Genomic DNA, 19,583 nt, shown 5'->3' with positions numbered 1-19,583 from the left:
TGAAATTTTTTTTGGGGGGGGGGGGCTTCATTGGCACCATTTATTTTCAAGCATGTTAATGGCATATTTTAATGAATGAAGTATCACTGATATAGCTACTGATGTCTCGATGAAAATTTATTTTTCCAAAATTTGAAACATTTATTAGGCTTAAAAAAAATATAGCAACTTTTAATTTAAGTGATCTTAAAACAATCCTCACTTAAACCCATAATAAATGTCATATTTACCTGTACCTTACCTGTCTAACCAATGTGAATTATATAGAAATTGAATACGTTTATAAAACAGTCCGCACTGCATAAATTATAAATGAAAAATAGATTAATCCTTAAGCATTGAGCAGTTAGTAATTTTCTCTGTTCCCATTGTTCTTTGGTTAACTTTACTAACAGAGAGAATTGCTGTCACTTTAATACCCGCCGCTGCTGACAGGATCTCACGCATCTCATTCTCTACTCTTTACTTCCATTTAAGATTGTATTTAACTCATTTGACTGTTCTTGTGAAGATACTCGACAAAACTGACATTTTGGCATAAATGTGTGTGTGTTATGGTTCGTTCAAGCGCGAAAGAGAATTCGATGGCGCGCTGTCGACTGCGATACTGGCGCGCGTCTTACTGTGTGTGTGAGTGTGTGTGTTTCAGGAGGACATTCACTGACAGCGTTCTCTTTTGTCTTCTCGCGCATTGATAGTTTAAAACATTTGCGTGAAGTAGAGCATGCAACCCAAAGGATGACAGAAAGAACGGACGCTGCGATAAATATTTTAACACGTTAAAGCTGGACAAAAATTAATCGCATGCGTTTACGTTGACAGCACTAACGTTAGGCTACTTGTTATACATTGCTGACAGAAAATGCTGCGGTTTAAAGTGGACTCGTTTTCATGGTAGGCCTACACAGAATGTTTTTTTTTTTTTGTAAGCTACACAGAATATTTAATTAAATATTAAAATTAAATATTTAGCCAAGTCTGAAGTTACCAAGCAGCAGTGTATGTTAACGTTAGCTCAGTTATCAACAGGTGTAGACAGAAAATATGATTATCCTGACCTGAGCTAATTTACTGAATCAACCAACTCACATCTCCTTTCTTTCTTTTCATCCATGATGACATTAAAGTCACCTGTTATTGTTTCTGGCGTTTCATCGCTGTCTGTGCCGCAACCGCTACTTGCTAATTAGAACATTCAGTGAGCTATTTTACACAGGCTCGGTCCTGCTCCTCCGTGGCAATGACGGCGTGCGGTTAAACCTAAACCTAAACATCATAACAAACGAATTTGAGTGGGGGTGGGGGGGGGGACAACGGGATTTTGGAAAGTGTCCCCATAGGAAATTACGCCCGTGGGTAGGACATCATCCCCAAGCTTCATGAACTAGCGCTCCTTTCACCGAAAACGCTTACGTGATGTATAAATCTCAATCACACTGTGTTGCCAGGCCCCGCCCTGCTCTGCTTCTGATAGGCTTGTAACGTTAGTAGAGCTGCGTTCCTTTCATATGATTGGTAGGTGAAATCAATTCACTCGAAAATATTAAACTGCATGCAAGTTCCATTTTTTTTTTTTTTCTTCTTCCTCACGGCCGCACGCCAGAGATCCGGCACGGTGCCGGAATACTTTAAGCCCTGTATTTGTGTGTGTGTGTGTGTGTGTGTGAGAGAGAGAGAGAGACAGAGAGGCGCGGGCGCGATCGAAAAGTCGCTAAATGTTTACTTATATTTGTGTGTGTGTGTGTGTGAAAGAGAGAGAGAGAGACAGAGAGGCGCGGGCGCGATCGAAAAGTCGCTAAATGTTTACTTATATTTGTGTGTGTGTGTGTGTGTGTGTGTGTGTGTGTGAGAGAGAGAGAGAGACAGAGAGGCGCGGGCGCGATCGAAAAGTCGCTAAATGTTTACTTTTTATTTGTGTGTGTGTGTGTGTGTGAGAGAGAGAGAGAGACAGAGAGGCGCGGGAGCGATCGAAAAGTCGCTAAATGTTTACTTTTTATTTGTGTGTGTGTGTGTGTGTGTGTGTGTGAGGTGCGGGCACGATCAAAAAGAGTAAACATAAAAACGTACTCATTTGTTGCTCATAGTCATTTTGTTTATACAGGACATCATTCAAACTGCAAAGTGTTTAAGTTACTGTTAATTAAAATTTTAAGGAAAACAAATATATTAATCTGAAATGTAGCAAATTAATTTTCAATTCATTCAGGTACAATTACCAAACATATCTCAAGGTCTTTTTGTCTTTTTATTCATTTAATTAATAAACTAATTATTTAAAACTATTGCCAGTGCACTACAAATAAACTGGTTCTATGCCTTTACTTTATTAATACAACTTATTTTGAAAATACAAGGCTTAAGTAATTTATTTTTCTTTGGTGGAACAGCCTGAGACGTGCACAAGCCTTCTGCACTTCTGTTTCGCTTTTCCCTCCATTGTACCGAACTCGTACCGAACCGTGATGTCTGAACCGAACCATGACTTCTGTGTACCGTTCCACCCCTGTTTGTACGAGCCCTGTGAGTGATTCAAGAACACACACTTACGCGTGTCTGGAGGAGTAACAGTGATGCTCTGCGCTGTGAACTCGTCGTCGAAGTATCGCGTGTCGGTCTCTGACGTCACCTGAGGTTTAAAGGGAGGCAGCAACTGCAGGAACACACACACACACACACACACACACACACAGAGCGTGAGAAGCCACATCATACCCGACGAGACCAAACTAACCTCTCGACTGAAGCACCTTCTTCTGCAACACGTCGTCCCACTGAATCCCACAGAAGAACCCATGCATCATCACGTCTCTCGCATCATCAGCCCCGCCTCCCAGCCTGCAGCCAATCACAAGCCTTCACCGTTACTCAAGTTCTCAAGCCAAATCTCCTCCATTTATACAGCGCTTTTTACAATACAGAGTGTTTCAAAGCAGCTTTACAGAGATAACAAGAAAATAATGGGTCCCACTTTATATTAAGTGGCTTTGTACTTATTGTGTTGATGTTGTATTGTAAAACACTTTTGCTGCTATTGAGGTGTGATACAGGCAAGGTTAGGGACAGCACCAGTGCATTATGGGCTACGCTCACCTCTGCTTGAGGTCTGAAGCACCAGTGCATTATGGGCTACGCTCACCTCTGCTTGAGGTCTGAAGCACCAGTGCATTATGGGCTGGCTCACCTCTGCTTGAGGTCTGAAGCACCAATGCATTATGGGCTGGCTCACCTCTGCTTGGGGTCTAAAGCACCAGTGCATTATGGGCTACGCTCACCTCTGCTTGAGGTCTGAAGCACCAGTGCATTATGGGCTACGCTCACCTCTGCTTGGGGTCTGAAGCACCAGTGCATTATGGGCTACGCTCACCTCTGCTTGGGGTCTGAAGCACCAGTGCATTATGGGCTGGCTCACCTCTGCTTGGGGTCTGAAGCACCAGTGCATTATGGGCTACGCTCACCTCTGCTTGAGGTCTGAAGCACCAGTGCATTATGGGCTACGCTCACCTCTGCTTGGGGTCTGAAGCACCAGTGCATTATGGGCTACACTCACCTCTGCTTGAGGTCTGAAGCACCAGTGCATTATGGGCTACGCTCACCTCTGCTTGGGGTCTAAAGCACCAGTGCATTATGGGCTACGCTCACCTCTGCTTGGGGTCTAAAGCACCAGTGCATTATGGGCTACACTCACCTCTGCTTGGGGTCTGAAGCACCAGTGCATTATGGGCTACGCTCACCTCTGCTTGGGGTCTGAAGCACCAGTGCATTATGGGCTACGCTCACCTCTGCTTGAGGTCTGAAGCACCAGTGCATTATGGGCTGGCTCACCTCTGCTTGAGGTCTGAAGCACCAGTGCATTATGGGCTGGCTCACCTCTGCTTGAGGTCTGAAGCACCAGTGCATTATGGGCTGGCTCACCTCTGCTTGAGGTCTGAAGCACCAGTGCATTATGGGCTACGCTCACCTCTGCTTGAGGTCTGAAGCACCAGTGCATTATGGGCTGGCTCACCTCTGCTTGAGGTCTGAAGCACCAGTGCATTATGGGCTACGCTCACCTCTGTTTGGGGTCTGAAGCACCAGTGCATTATGGGCTACGCTCACCTCTGCTTGGGGTCTGAAGCACCAGTGCATTATGGGCTACGCTCACCTCTGCTTGGGGTCTGAAGCACCAGTGCATTATGGGCTACGCTCACCTCTGCTTGGGGTCTGAAGCACCAGTGCATTATGGGCTACGCTCACCTCTGCTTGAGGTCTGAAGCACCAGTGCATTATGGGCTGGCTCACCTCTGCTTGAGGTCTGAAGCACCAGTGCATTATGGGCTACGCTCACCTCTGCTTGGGGTCTGAAGCACCAGTGCATTATGGGCTACGCTCACCTCTGCTTGAGGTCTGAAGCACCAGTGCATTATGGGCTACGCTCACCTCTGCTTGAGGTCTGAAGCACCAGTGCATTATGGGCTAGCTAACCTCTGTTTGGGGTCTAAAGCACCAGTGCATTATGGGCTACGCTCACCTCTGCTTGGGGTCTGAAGCACCAGTGCATTATGGGCTACGCTCACCTCTGCTTGGGGTCTGAAGCACCAGTGCATTATGGGCTACGCTCACCTCTGCTTGGGGTCTGAAGCACCAGTGCATTATGAGCTACGCTCACCTCTGTTTGGGGTCTAAAGCACCAGTGCATTATGGGCTACGCTCACCTCTGCTTGGGGTCTGAAGCACCAGTGCATTATGGGCTACGCTCACCTCTGCTTGGGGTCTGAAGCACCAGTGCATTATGGGCTACGCTCACCTCTGCTTGGGGTCTGAAGCACCAGTGCATTATGGGCTACGCTCACCTCTGTTTGGGGTCTAAAGCACCAGTGCATTATGGGCTACGCTCACCTCTGCTTGGGGTCTGAAGCACCAGTGCATTATGGGCTACGCTCACCTCTGCTTGGGGTCTGAAGCACCAGTGCATTATGGGCTACGCTCACCTCTGCTTGGGGTCTGAAGCACCAGTGCATTATGGGCTACGCTCACCTCTGCTTGGGGTCTGAAGCACCAGTGCATTATGGGCTACGCTCACCTCTGCTTGAGGTCTGAAGCACCAGTGCATTATGGGCTACGCTCACCTCTGCTTGAGGTCTGAAGCACCAGTGCATTATGGGCTACGCTCACCTCTGCTTGGGGTCTGAAGCACCAGTGCATTATGGGCTACGCTCACCTCTGCTTGAGGTCTGAAGCACCAGTGCATTATGGGCTAGCTAACCTCTGTTTGGGGTCTGAAGCACCAGTGCATTATGGGCTACGCTCACCTCTGCTTGGGGTCTAAAGCACCAGTGCATTATGGGCTACGCTCACCTCTGCTTGGGGTCTGAAGCACCAGTGCATTATGGGCTACGCTCACCTCTGCTTGGGGTCTGAAGCACCAGTGCATTATGGGCTACGCTCACCTCTGTTTGGGGTCTGAAGCACCAGTGCATTATGGGCTACGCTCACCTCTGCTTGGGGTCTGAAGCACCAGTGCATTATGGGCTACGCTCACCTCTGCTTGGGGTCTAAAGCACCAGTGCATTATGGGCTACGCTCACCTCTGCTTGGGGTCTGAAGCACCAGTGCATTATGGGCTACGCTCACCTCTGCTTGGGGTCTGAAGCACCAGTGCATTATGGGCTACGCTCACATCAGCTTGGGGTCTGAAGCACCAGTGCATTATGGGCTACGCTCACCTCTGCTTGGGGTCTGAAGCACCAGTGCATTATGGGCTACGCTCACCTCTGTTTGGGGTCTGAAGCACCAGTGCATTATGGGCTACGCTCACCTCTGCTTGGGGTCTGAAGCACCAGTGCATTATGGGCTACGCTCACCTCTGCTTGGGGTCTGAAGCACCAGTGCATTATGGGCTACGCTCACCTCTGCTTGGGGTCTAAAGCACCAGTGCATTATGGGCTACGCTCACCTCTGCTTGGGGTCTGAAGCACCAGTGCATTATGGGCTACGCTCACCTCTGCTTGGGGTCTGAAGCACCAGTGCATTATGGGCTACGCTCACCTCTGCTTGGGGTCTGAAGCACCAGTGCATTATGGGCTACGCTCACATCAGCTTGGGGTCTGAAGCACCAGTGCATTATGGGCTACGCTCACCTCTGCTTGGGGTCTGAAGCACCAGTGCATTATGGGCTACGCTCACCTCTGCTTGGGGTCTGAAGCACCAGTGCATTATGGGCTACGCTCACCTCTGTTTGGGGTCTGAAGCACCAGTGCATTATGGGCTACGCTCACCTCTGCTTGGGGTCTGAAGCACCAGTGCATTATGGGCTACGCTCACCTCTGCTTGGGGTCTTTCCTCAACAGGCCGCTGAGCAGAGCTTTGGCTTCGGGCGAGAGGCTCCTGGGGAAGCGGATCTCCTCCATCACGATGAGCTCGAAGAGCCGCTCATGGTCCTGGTTGTAGAACGGCAGGCGTCCACACATCATCTCGTACATCACCACTCCCAGACCCCACCAGTCCACCGCACGCCCGTAATCATTGTCCTCCAGCACCTGACACATTCACATACACTTACACAACATCAGGAATACAATCCATTCATCGCACAGAGGAGATAAACAGGAGAAGTGCTAGCAATACAAAGTTTTATTTTAGCCGTGTTGTAAGGCCCCCAGCGGGCCCCTAGATGAGCCGTAGCCGTTGGTTACCTCCGGCGCAAGGTATTCTGGGGTGCCACAGAACGTCCTCATGGTGGCCTCGTCTGTGATGCCCTCCTTACAGAGGCCGAAGTCTGTGATCTTAATATGTCCATCTTTATCCAGCATGAGGTTCTCCAGCTGAATGAAGAGAGAACATCTTCATCATCATCATCTTCATCATCAGCAGCACAAACTCCCAGTGAATAACATTCAATTCAATTCTGAGAATTAAAGTCGCAATTCTGAGAAAAATCAAGTTGCAATTCTGAGAAATAAAGTTGCAATTCTGAGAAATAGTTGCAATTTTAAACTCAGAGATATCTGAGAACTAAAAGAGTGTAGACGCAAAGCAGAGAGAGGATGATAGAAGGAGACCTTTTTGACCTCTGATAGGAGAGGAATCCAGTCAGACAACTGGAATTCAACAACCCAAAGAAATGTGTAGGAGAAAAGTTTTTGAGGCTGTAGTTAAAAGATGCAGTCGGAAAACAGATTTTAGAATTAAAATGTTTAAGAGAAGACCACAACGCTAATACAGATTGTTAAAACATCTAAAAATGTGGATTTAAGTGGAGAAGATATAACACTGATTAAGTCAGTATAGCTATAACAAAAGCAAGAAGCTATTGACAAAATGAGAAGTTTGCCAGGGACAGAAGTGAAATATTGGCAATGAGAGGAGATGTTAGTTAATGCATCTAAAGACCACATTACACTATTAAGTGTATGGTTATCAAAGAGGATGAAATACGTAAAACAGATAAAGAAAGATAAATAAGAGAAGTAGGTCAGGAAATATCAAATAGATACAAATTAGTAACAATTTTAAATACTGTAACTGAAAAACAAATAGAGGAAAATATAGTTGAGTATGATTTAAGCTCTCAGCATGTGAGAATAGTGAAGAAAAAGCAGTCTCCAAATAAATGAATATAGAAAAAAAAAAAAAAAGTAGATCCTCTGATAGCACAAAATGTTATATAAATAAAGATGACTTGAATTAATACAGAAGAATAGAATACAAGAGCCTGGCAGAAAATAATACAGGAATTTGTGAGGATGAAAATAAAAATGGTATACAATAGATAAGTTATATCTAATGATAAATGGAAAGAGATAACCCTAGAATAAAGAAGATAGGTGATGAGTAAAATAGAAAAATCAAGTATAAAAAGACTTGAACAGAATAAATTGTCAATAGAAAAGGAAATACAGCTCAATGAATAAAAATAGCTATGGATAAAAAGAAGGATAGGATACATTGAAAATATTTAGGCTGTTAAAAAGAAATGGGTGTGACCAAAGAGTGTAATAAAAATAAAAACTGTTTTGTTAATTAAATAGGTTAAATAAATTTAATTTATATTAGACAAAGCTGCTCAGATGTCCTCAACAGCAAAGCCAATTCTATTTACAGATGACAATTTGTATTTAATGAAAGAATAGAAAGTGAATAAGTAGGAGAAGAATTCGGCATTAAAATGATGGAGAGTGCAGACAATTTACATGAAGGAAGAGACTTAAAGAAAGTCTTGAGATTAAAAGTAAATATTGAATATAATTGAATATAAATTAAAATGGAATGAATTGATAATATTAAGAATTAAAAGAGAAATTACTATGGGCTTTACTAGAAATTCCCTATTTAATAAAATATAAAAGCGATTGTGGAATAAAGTCTATTAGTAATTAGTAAAGCATATACTCATAAAAAACTGATTAAAAAGATAATATCCTATTAATATGATGGATAAAGGAAAATTAAATAAGGCAATACAAGAGTTATTAGAGCAAGGAGTTAAAGAAATTACTTATGCAATAACAAAAAGTCCTGTACAATAAACACCAAAATTAGATGAGACATTTACAAGTAACAAATTATAAAACACTAATTAGAGTAATAAAGTCAAATAGGCATTATGGTATTAATGCTAGTAATACGACTGAACAATCGAGGAATGGTAAATTTCTCTTAAAATTGTATTTGGCTAATGATTTTTTTTTTGTTGATCAATTCCATTAACAGAGATTAGTCAAGAAAATAGTTAATTTACTAAAAATAACAAACATTAAGTATATTAGAGCTTACCAAAGGGATAGATAAATTCCTCAGCAGCATTTCCATTAAAGAATTACCTGTGGACGTTTATATTAATTAAATAATAATTATAAAGAAGGAAAAAGAACATATTGAAACCATGAAAAAAAAAGGCTTTAAATTAATTGGCTTACCAGGGCTGGATTAAAATAAAATAAAATAAAATAAAATAAATAAACAAAGTGCAGTAATGGCAGATATGGTTAATTTAGGATATTATGTCTCTGTAAGAAACAAAAGATTTAAGAAATTGATGAAAGAGTGGATAACTGGTCTAAGAACCCCAGAGAGCATTAGAAAGATACAAAAAGAGGAAAGGGGTTCATTAATCATATGAGGAATATAATTCCTGAATTTATTCAGAAAGATAGACAAATGAATGATACAATAAAAGGCAATAAGTTGTATTGTAGTGAAGAGGCAAAAAAAAAAAAAAAACTTCTAGAGTGGAAAAAAAGCGATTTTTAGCTCCTAGAAGGGAGAGATGAGGAGAGGTTGATCTATATAGATAGATTTAACTGGTTATTAATTTATAGCAAGGAACAAGAAAAACAATATACCAATATGTATATTAGAGCGTGTTAAAGTGTTAAGTGACATTTCTTTCTGTAGAGAAAAAATAAGCAAATATGAGTGAAAGATATGCAGAATTACAAAGTCTTGTAAGAGGAACCAACTTAAATAAATAATTAAAAGGATAAATGAATTAGTATCTATAAAACAATGAAAAGACATTAAACTAAGAGATAATTATAAAATGAAAAAATGATCAAATTATTTGGGCAACAGTAGGATAATACATGCTTAGATGCAAAAGGTGAGGATATTAAATAAAGAGCGTAAGCTGTGACAGAAGAAATAAGAGACCAGGGAATAGTCCTGGGTACAGCTCAATATGTAAAAGTTACAGCTGTATTAATTTAAGAGCACTAGAAGGGCTAAAAGAAAGCTACACAAATTATTATTGTAACGGACAACCAAAAGATTGAGACAAGTTTAAATGAAAACTTAGACATTTAAAGACAGAATAGGTACGCTAAGTTTAACAGTAAAAAATATGCTGAATTAGGGAAGAAGATTAATGAGCAAGTTAGGAATTTAGACCTAGCAGTGATTTATCAGAAGTCAAAGTAAAACACAGAGATAGCTTTAAAAAATAAATTAAATAAATAAACAAAAATAATACGAAGAATTATAATTAAAGAAAATGAGACGGTTGTATTGAAAAATACATGATTATATGCAATATTCTGTAAAACTAAAAGTGATAATACAAATAAGCATATTAGTATTTCTTATTTGAGGAGTGAATAGAGACAAGTTCGAGTAAAGTATTGAAATTGTGTTAGAAGGGGAAGAGAAAAAAAAGTGATTATGTTACAATCACACCAGAAAGAATCGACTAAGGGTGTTGATTGGAAATAGCTGGACCTTTAAGTACTTGGTTACAGTTTAAAAATAAATATATATTAGTAGCAGTAGATAGTCTTTGGGCAAATACTGTTAAAAACACTATTGTAGACCTTTATAAAAGCAATCGAGTTACTGACAGTATGAGATAGACTCGAGAATATGTACATTACAAAACAATGTACTTTGTCAAAGGAAAGTTATGGTTATATGGAAAGCGTACAGTTTTGCACAAAGCTTTGCGAATGCACCAGAAAGCAGTGTAATGTGCAGTAGGAACTTTACAACGTGTATTTAGAGCAAATCATAAGAACATATGATCGGATGAAAAGAGTGAGAAGTCATTATTATATAAGATATTGGCCATCTAAGTATGAACTAATTGTTCTTTACTGTTGTTGTGAAGCGTCCTTGAGCTTGGAAGAGGCGCTATATAAATTAAGCATTAACTTTAGAAGTGAATACTGAAGAGTGACTAAGAAGGAGCCGAATGATTAATGACTGAGAGATGTCTTACAGAAAGCTCAACTTTATGTTATATCTTTCAGGAAAGGGAGAATCGAGATGTTGGACTAACAGAGATGTTCCAGAATAACACAGTGATAAGAGAAAGGCTTGTTTAAATCAAATGTTATGGTAAATGTTATGATAAACATAGCAGTAGTTATGTTAGTATTCTGGGTTATAGTAACATTTAATAAGAATTTGACTATAATAAATTAAGACACTGAAGAAAAAGTGAGATATACCATAATATATAGATCCTGATTACAAAAAATGTGAATACATTTTAGTAACAATGGAGAGGAATAGTATACAATAGTATACAATAGTAGTATGCATAGATTAAGAAATCTAATGTATAATTTATAATGGTATAGTGAAACCAATAAAAGCTGAAGTAACCTTAACAAAGTAAAAGGAATTCAGTAAGGAAAAAATACGTTTTTAAAGATAGCATTACTTTAGATGACTAAAGTTATAACTCTAGATGACAATGTGCTAAAGATGCAATAGGAAATCATATATAATGTGTAGTAGTAAGATATTAAGAAAGATTAAGCAATCAAGTAAAAATCAAACTTGAAAAGCTGGAGAGATGAAACTGTACATGGGTAATAAATTGGAAATGAGAAAATAACTTTAATGAAAATAACAAATATAAGGATGAATGTTTAAGGCTAACATTTTCAGAGGAAAATGAAATTAAGTCTCAAAGAGTGAGAACTAAAACAAAGTTGAAGCAATTACAAATGTAGAGAAATTGAATAACAGAGATTATACAGTATAGATCAGATGACAATACAGTTTAGACTGTTTAATGTGCTGGAAGATGTAATGCACAAGTATGGAAAAATAATTACAATAAAACGTAAGGGTCTGATAAAAGGCTCAAAGTTAGGGCATTATAGTACGAATACAGTATAATAATACAGAATGGGTAAAATAGTATCCCATACCTACAGTCTTGATGAGACAAAGTAATAACTATGAAGTAATAATGAACTGGGAGATTCCTAAAGGAATTAAAAAATATTATGTAAGAAACAAAATATGCCACAACAAGCATATACATGGAATTTTAGTGGTAATTTGGTAGAGGATGAGGAATTGCTCAATTTGAATAAATTCTTGACTGTAAAGTATTATGGAGGAGTGAATCAAAAGCATATATACGAATTTGCATCAGACTTGGATAGTAATAACACAAGGAATGATTTAAAGAAGGCATTGTTTAATGATGAAGCAAGAAAAACCCTTTTGCTAATTAAATAAGAGAAATAACAAATATATAGAACACTGAAGTGGATAGTAAATAATACTAGAATGAAATTAAATATAGTTACAATAGTTTTTTGATTATTATTGAGTTGTCTGGTTTAGGAAGGATTTTAAGAATATTTTATCTGGAATATGTAAATTGTTAAAGGAATGAAAAAGGGGTATAAATAAATCCTATGACATTGACTTACGTACGGGTATGCCATCACATAAGAGAATAGGTGTTGTGAGACTGTATAAAGCAACAAATGTCTAATAACATAGACAGAGAACTAGAGACTTGAGATATCAGCACATCTCAACTTGAAATACAGCAGACTGACCTCTACAAAACCTTTTGCCATGCCATGTTCAACACTGGTAGATATACATTTATTATATCTAGAAAAGTATGCAGTAATGACAATTGAACATGGTAAATGATGAGAAGAAGAAGTAGTATTGGAAGTTATGAAATGGCACAATACTTTGGACTATAATGTGTTTATAGGAACTTAGGAGAACGTCTACTGGACAAGTGTTATCCAAAAATCAGAGTTATTGGATTTTAGTTAGAAATGATGAACGTATGAAATGTCATGAAATATTGTGGGAGAAAGAGGTTGCATTGTCAATGGGAAGTCTTTGTAACACCTGTTTTGAAAAAAACAAATATAGTGATTTGTTATACTGAACGAGGTGTAATTGAGTATTATGTGTTTGACTTAGTGGAACACATTAATGTAGAAATAGTTAGACAAATTCAAATACATGTTCAAAGTGCTCCAGCCAGAGGCCCGAGAAATATACAGTGATTTATCGGCTCATAGAGTCTGGAGGAAGGAAGACCAGTTGTTTGTACATAGACTACGTGCTAGACGGGCAGAGAACGATATAAAAGTAATAAAATTTGATGGAATATTTTATATTGTAGTGCAAAACGATGGATCCTCAAGTGAGAGAGGGGTAGACTCGCCCGATCCGATGGACTCACCAGAACTTTAAGAGGGGTCGGACGGCTGTTGGGAAGGTAGAGATACCGAAAGCCCAAATTCCAGCTGTCAATTTGATTAATGGATGTGGCCGCACCCTTATCTGTGAATCCCCTGGTGGACAATTGATCGGAGCTTGTTTGCATGAAGTAACGAATGGCAAACTAATGCAAGCTAAATTTGGATGTTATTTAGTTATAATGAAATAGAGTACAAAAATCTGGCCTTCCGGAAGTCCGGTACAGGGGAAAGTTATTGAAAGTAAATTGATGAAACCAAAGAATAAGAGACCTTGGGTGGAGCACTACATGAATATTTTTCAAATGAATGTCACTACTAAGACAGGTCAGGTATATGCTAAATTGGCAAAATATGACAAAAAGAGAGGGTGTTACATGACTTTGGAAATAAAAGAATAAATTTGCATAAAGGGGCGTGTAGTGTGAAACATGCAATTTATTCTTTTATACCTCATAATATATAGGCTTTTAATAGGGTATTAAGTATAATTGTAACTTTGTGTAAGAAAAGTGTTGTATAAGAAAAACACTCTATAAGGTTCTTATAAGAAACCTTATTATATGGAAACAATGTAAAAGGTTTTTATAAGAAACCTTATTATATGAAAACACTGTATAAGGTTTTTATAAGAAACCTTATTATATGAAAACACTGTATAAGGTTTTTATAAGAAACCTTATTATATGAAAACACTGTATAAGGTTTTTATAAGAAACCTTATTATATGAAAACACTGTATAAGGTTTTTATAAGAAACCTTATTATATGAAAACAATGTAAAAGGTTTTTATAAGAAACCTTATTATATGAAAACACTGTATAAGGTTTTTATAAGAAACCTTATGATATGGAAACAATGTAAAAGGTTTTTATAAGAAACCTTATTATATGAAAACACTGTATAAGGTTTTTATAAGAAACCTTATTATATGAAAACACTGTATAAGGTTTTTATAAGAAACCTTATTATATGAAAACACTGTATAAGGTTTTTATAAGAAACCTTATTATATGAAAACAATGTAAAAGGTTTTTATAAGAAACCTTATTATATGAAAACACTGTATAAGGTTTTTATAAGAAACCTTATGATATGGAAACAATGTAAAAGGTTTTTATAAGAAACCTTATTATATGAAAACACTGTATAAGGTTTTTATAAGAAACCTTATTATATGAAAACACTGTATAAGGTTTTTATAAGAAACCTTATTATATGAAAACACTGTATAAGGTTTTTATAAGAAACCTTATTATATGAAAACAATGTAAAAGGTTTTTATAAGAAACCTTATTATATGAAAACACTGTATAAGGTTTTTATAAGAAACCTTATGATATGGAAACAATGTAAAAGGTTTTTATAAGAAACCTTATTATATGAAAACACTGTATAAGGTTTTTATAAGAAACCTTATTATATGAAAACACTGTATAAGGTTTTTATAAGAAACCTTATTATATGGAAACAATGTAAAAGGTTTTTATAAGAAACCTTATTATATGAAAACACTGTATAAGGTTTTTATAAGAAACCTTATTATATGAAAACAATGTAAAAGGTTTTTATAAGAAACCTTATGATATGAAAACACTGTATAAGGTTTTTATAAGAAACCTTATGATATGGAAACAATGTAAAAGGTTTTTATAAGAAACCTTATTATATGAAAACACTGTATAAGGTTTTTATAAGAAACCTTATGATATGGAAACAATGTAAAAGGTTTTTATAAGAAACCTTATTATATGAAAACACTGTATAAGGTTTTTATAAGAAACCTTATTATATGGAAACAATGTAAAAGGTTTTTATAAGAAACCTTATTATATGAAAACACTGTATAAGGTTTTTATAAGAAACCTTATTATATGGAAACAATGTAAAAGGTTTTTATAAGAAACCTTATTGTTAAGAAAAACACTGTAAAGAGTTTTTATAAGAAACCCTTGAATCTGGTTCATTAGAAAAGACACTGAGACTTGTTTTTATAAACGTTTATTAAGAAATTGTCATTAAGAAAAGACACCACAACTGTTGTTTGTAAAGTCATTTATTGAGAAGATGGTTTATAATAAAGAGACACTGCAATTGGTGATGTAAAGTCGTTTATTGAGAAGATGGTTTATAAAGAAAAACAGACCACACTGAAAGTTGTAAGCATTTATTAAGCATATGGCAGAGTAGAGAGAAATTGAAAATGTATTTGAAAGAGCTTTACCAAAGAAAGAAGAAAAATGCAATCATTACCGTCTATGTGTTGCGGACGAGACACAGAAGAAACAGCGATGAAGAAAAGGTGCAGAAGAAGGAGGACGGAGAGACAAAGGCTTTATAACCAAGTCCTAGGGGGTTTCCAGGAGAGGATGACCAATGAACAAGTTTTAGGGAGTTTCCAGGAGGAGATTCCTGAAGATGTCCAAAAGTTGATGGACTTTAAAAGAGCTGGAATGACATGTCCAGTCAGACGCTGATTCACCAAGGACGGCCTCTCCGGTGTTAGATGCCTTGCCATTGCGCCTCATGAAGATGAAAGCTTGTAAATTATTTGGTTTTGATTTACTTTTATTTTTATTTTATATATTAGTACCTTTTATGTAAACTAGTTAACCTGTATTTAATAAAAAAAAAAAAAGATATAATTGAAATTAAGAAGCTCGCCTGCCTTAAGTCTCTGTTTTACTAAATATTGAGCTGAACTAAACCACGGAGCAGTCTTTCGACTGAATTGTAAGTATGGAAATTTATATACTTATTGTTTAGAACGAATTCGACTGACTTTACCTAACCTGAGAATAAACAAAATAAGGTAGAAGGTGTCTATATTTAAGACCCAAACAAGGGGTTAAATTAAGCACCATAAAACAATATATATATATATATATATATAGCATGGGGGGAAAACTGTTTATTGTGCCTAGATGTTCTAGTACAGAGGTCTGTAACGTCTGTAATTTATCTTATTACAATTAGGCCTACATCAAGCTCTGCGATCTTGAAATGCACCATATAACCAACAGGAAAACGGTTATCCAAATAACAAAGAAGTGTACAACACTCGCTTTACAGTGTGTGTGTCCACATTCTACGTGTAACAAGCTAGGTAACCATAAACAGTAAACAAGCAACACACTTATATATCATTAGTTGACTTGCTTGTCCGAGGTGTGTAGCTGAGCCAAAGAGAGTTGGTACTGATCCAGACTTTAGTTTCAGACGTTCAGCAAGCCCAGCTCTGTATTGACCCAAGTTGAGGGAACAGTCGTCGGTGAAATGTTTGCCGCAGACATGCAAAACTTTGGGAAGTTGTGTCGGCGCATTTCCAGAGAAAATGAAATTAATCCACTGGTTCTTCTGGGGCTTGGATGAAGGCTTCGGTGTTCATTTGTACATCCAGTTATTGAGCAATTATTCGCTCGCTCAAAAGCCATGATATCTCTCGTGGACAAACTAAAATCGCGCGCGCGCGTTCCTACTTCCTAGCTCATTTTCTCATGGACGGGAAATATTCTCTGGGCGGGCAAAGCAGAGAAAAGGGAGGTAACATTCCTCCTTATGACGTCATAAGGAGGAGATTCAAGATCAGCCTGATTGAGCCTCCATTTTCTCAAAGGCAGAGAAAGATAGCAAAAGCTCGATTTACACCAATTCAAATTTCTAGAAACTTGGGGACCATATACAGGCTAGGGGAACTCATATTAATGTTAAAAAACCTCAGAAAGTGAAAATTTCATGTCATGGGACCTTTAAGGTCCTTTTTCATAATATAACTTAAAATATGAAATTTTTTTTTGGAAAAAAAAAAACATGCCAAGAGGGGACCTGCAACTCTGACCGATGTCTAACTATCCAACAGAGGACTCCTATAGCCTGCAATGGAACTGTGTGTGTGTGAACAGTGAAGTGAACGTCCCTGAAGGAGGGAACGGAGGACGTAGTCGACGTCGACTGAATGGGGATCACGCTTAGGGAGCCTGACTTCTTCGTACTACTATTTAATCAAGCCTTTGATTACACGCTCCGCTCCGCAGAAGCGTAAATACGGAAGTGGACGCATGCACCAGTTGCTTTTTCGCTGAGGAGCCGAGCGGCCCCCGGAGTCAGCGGTGGTCCAGTAGTGGCGAGGGGACTACGTCCTCCGTTCCCTCCTTCAGGGAATGGTGGGTTGCATACGCAACCAGGACGTTCCCTTTCATTCGAGGACGTCAGACGTAGTCGACGTCGACTGAATGGGGATCTATTTGAAAACGGCACTAGTGCTGCTACCTTCCAGTGCCTAGACAGAAGCTTCCTGATCTCCCGTCGATTTAAGATCACCGTATGGATCGCAACATATGGACCCAGCCTAGCACAAGTTCCACCAGAGTATACGAGTGGTATGTTCCGCTGCGTCTGTCGCCGGAGGGTGTGGAGGAACTCAACAGTGTTCGGTTTAAGAGGGAACTCTATTGGAGCAAGAATTGCACACGTATCCAGTCCATAGGGGGTGAATGGCGTGGCAAGCCGTCACTTCGAACCGGGATCACGGTGAACTGGCTTCATGAGAAGGGAGCCCACGGGAAGCAGTGGTTCGACTATAGGTGTCGCCCAGCCCCCAACTCTAGAATATCTGTAAGCGAAGCACTCTGTGTCAACGCCTAGGCGGGGACACACAGTTCCCGGCACAACTCGTTGACCGAAAGCGAGCAAGTCCCTACCCTCTAGTAGAGACCACGCAAGCATGAGAACTGTTTCTTTAAAAACAGAATTTTTAACTCACTGCCTGCAGTGGCTCAGGGGCGGTCTCTGCAGTGCAGTAGCACCAGAGATAAGGCCCAAGAGGATAAATAAGGGGCACAAGGCAGATTCCCATGCTCCCTCAGGAACCTGACGATCAGGACGTGCTTCCTATGCTACTGCATCACGATGTGCGTCAAACAAAAAATAGAGGAAACATCATTTTGAGGGTGGAGGACACAGCCGTTACTCCAACCCATCTTGCAGGAAAGAGAGCACTGAAATGACCGAACATCCACACTCTTAGGGGGTGCTCTCGCAGAAGTGATGGTGACTACCACATAGTTCTGCGGTAGCCACCTGACCCTCCGCGTCCATCTTTAGGACCGGCCTGGATTCTCTCCAGGGGTCTGAACGCGGGTGCCATCATGCCCCGTCCCTGAAAATGTATTCAGGGGAAAGTCAGGAAGGGCTGTCAAGGGGAACTAGGTCTGGTTGGGCCAATAAGGGGCAACCATCAAGACCTGCTCCACTCCTGACCTAGCACAGTAGGTGCAAGCGACATGCGCGCACAAGACAGGAGCACTGCTCAACACTAGGTGTGAAGAAATCACTGTAGCATCAGGAGCATCTCTGCTCAACACCTGAGTGTGATTTAAATCACTGAACTTAAGTGGGCGCCAATCGACAATGAATCGCATAGCGGCTTTTTTAGAAGGCTCACTGGGGAACGCATTTCTGCGGGGCCCCGGGGCCAGCTAAGAGCCAGTGTCTGTCCAAGGGTTGTCAGCTCAGACAGAAATAACACAACCGGCAGAGGAACGAATCCGGAGAGGCAAACAGATGTAACTGTGCAGCCCCGAAGTGATCCCTGCTCAGCTGGACCGCCTGAGGATGGAGTCTCCACTCTCCCTGGCCATAGCTGTCGTGAGGCTCGTCGGCAGCACGATTGAGCAGGCCAGAAGAAATAGTGCAATTGAAGACTCAAATTTCATCGTTTAATGTTGTTTTTAGTATTATTATTACTATACTTTTTATATACATTCATAATCACTTGTACTCATTGTATTTTGTGAAGATGTGGGAGAAAGAGAGACTTTGGGAGACTTTGGGGGACTTTGAATGTGTGCTGGACTGAAATGTATATGCAGTGTTCCACCAGCATAGCATGGGGATATACATTCCAACGTTAATGGAAACCATATGTTCTTCTGCTGAATGTATGTGTTTCTATGGAGATGAAGTTTTTTCCTTGGTCAGGGATATAAAAACCAAGCCCTGTTTGTCCGAAAATCAGGAAGAGATGGAAATGTAGAGAAGGTGACTGAGAAGCTGAATTAAGACCTTCGCTTGGTCCATTGTCTCTTCCTCCTATGTTTTATAACCCAAATAAATAAGAGATCTCTTGGCAAAATCACTGGTGTCTGTTTCCATGAAATTAAACAACAGGGGAAAGCAAGATTTTTAAATCAACAGAAGCGACCTCAGAAGCTTCTGATTCCAAGGAGGAGGTGACAGGCAAGTTGTGACATGTGAGGGTAGCTTAGCGCAACGGACACTATGCTGTCTTTTCAGACCAGTACCAGCTCGCTAAGCAGCGGTGGCAGAAAAAAGCGAGGTGAACTGCAACAACTCGAGGCAATGAATGCCAATGCAGTCGGAGGTCGCCCAGGCCCTTTGTACATGGCCCCTCAGTCGGTGTTAGTGGACCTCGTTCTAGGAGCGGTTGGCCCGGAGAAACAAAAGGTCTGATCATGGGCTGAGGGCTTGGCGGCAGGCCAGGGTGATCTGTTGTCACACAGGCATGCCGCTCTGCTACGGTCACCTCGGGACTCGACCTTAAGCCAGTGTTGAAGTGGTCTTCATATGGAGGAAGCCATGCGGCTGCGTCTGCCATTTGTCCCCAGGAGCTTTTGAAAATT

The 19,583-nt window shown here is 39.8% G+C and overlaps 2 protein-coding genes across 2 annotated transcripts in view; both read right to left on the bottom strand.

Annotated features, from left to right (window-relative positions):
- The window catches only part of LOC311076598 (RAC-beta serine/threonine-protein kinase-like), a gene marked incomplete at its 5' end in the record, with an annotated part of 16,476 nt that extends 3,407 nt beyond the window's left edge, over positions 1-13,069 (bottom strand). Inside the window, 5 exons of the mRNA XM_084104934.1 lie at positions 2,548-2,650; positions 2,748-2,835; positions 6,301-6,515; positions 6,672-6,800; positions 12,926-13,069. Of these exons, the coding sequence (XP_083961060.1) occupies positions 2,548-2,650; positions 2,748-2,835; positions 6,301-6,515; positions 6,672-6,800; positions 12,926-13,069 (679 nt within the window). The remainder of the gene's footprint in view (positions 1-2,547; positions 2,651-2,747; positions 2,836-6,300; positions 6,516-6,671; positions 6,801-12,925) is intronic.
- The window catches only part of LOC311076082 (NHL repeat-containing protein 3-like), an 82,513-nt gene that overhangs the window by 44,730 nt on the left and 18,200 nt on the right, over positions 1-19,583 (bottom strand). The gene's annotated exons all lie outside the window — the stretch shown is intronic.

This window comes from Abramis brama (assembly GCF_963993115.1).
Source record: "Abramis brama genome assembly, chromosome: 25".
NCBI classification, from domain to species: domain Eukaryota; kingdom Metazoa; phylum Chordata; class Actinopteri; order Cypriniformes; family Leuciscidae; genus Abramis; species Abramis brama.
The sequence above is the reverse complement of the archived record's forward strand: the minus strand, read 5'-3'. Positions and strand labels throughout refer to the sequence as shown.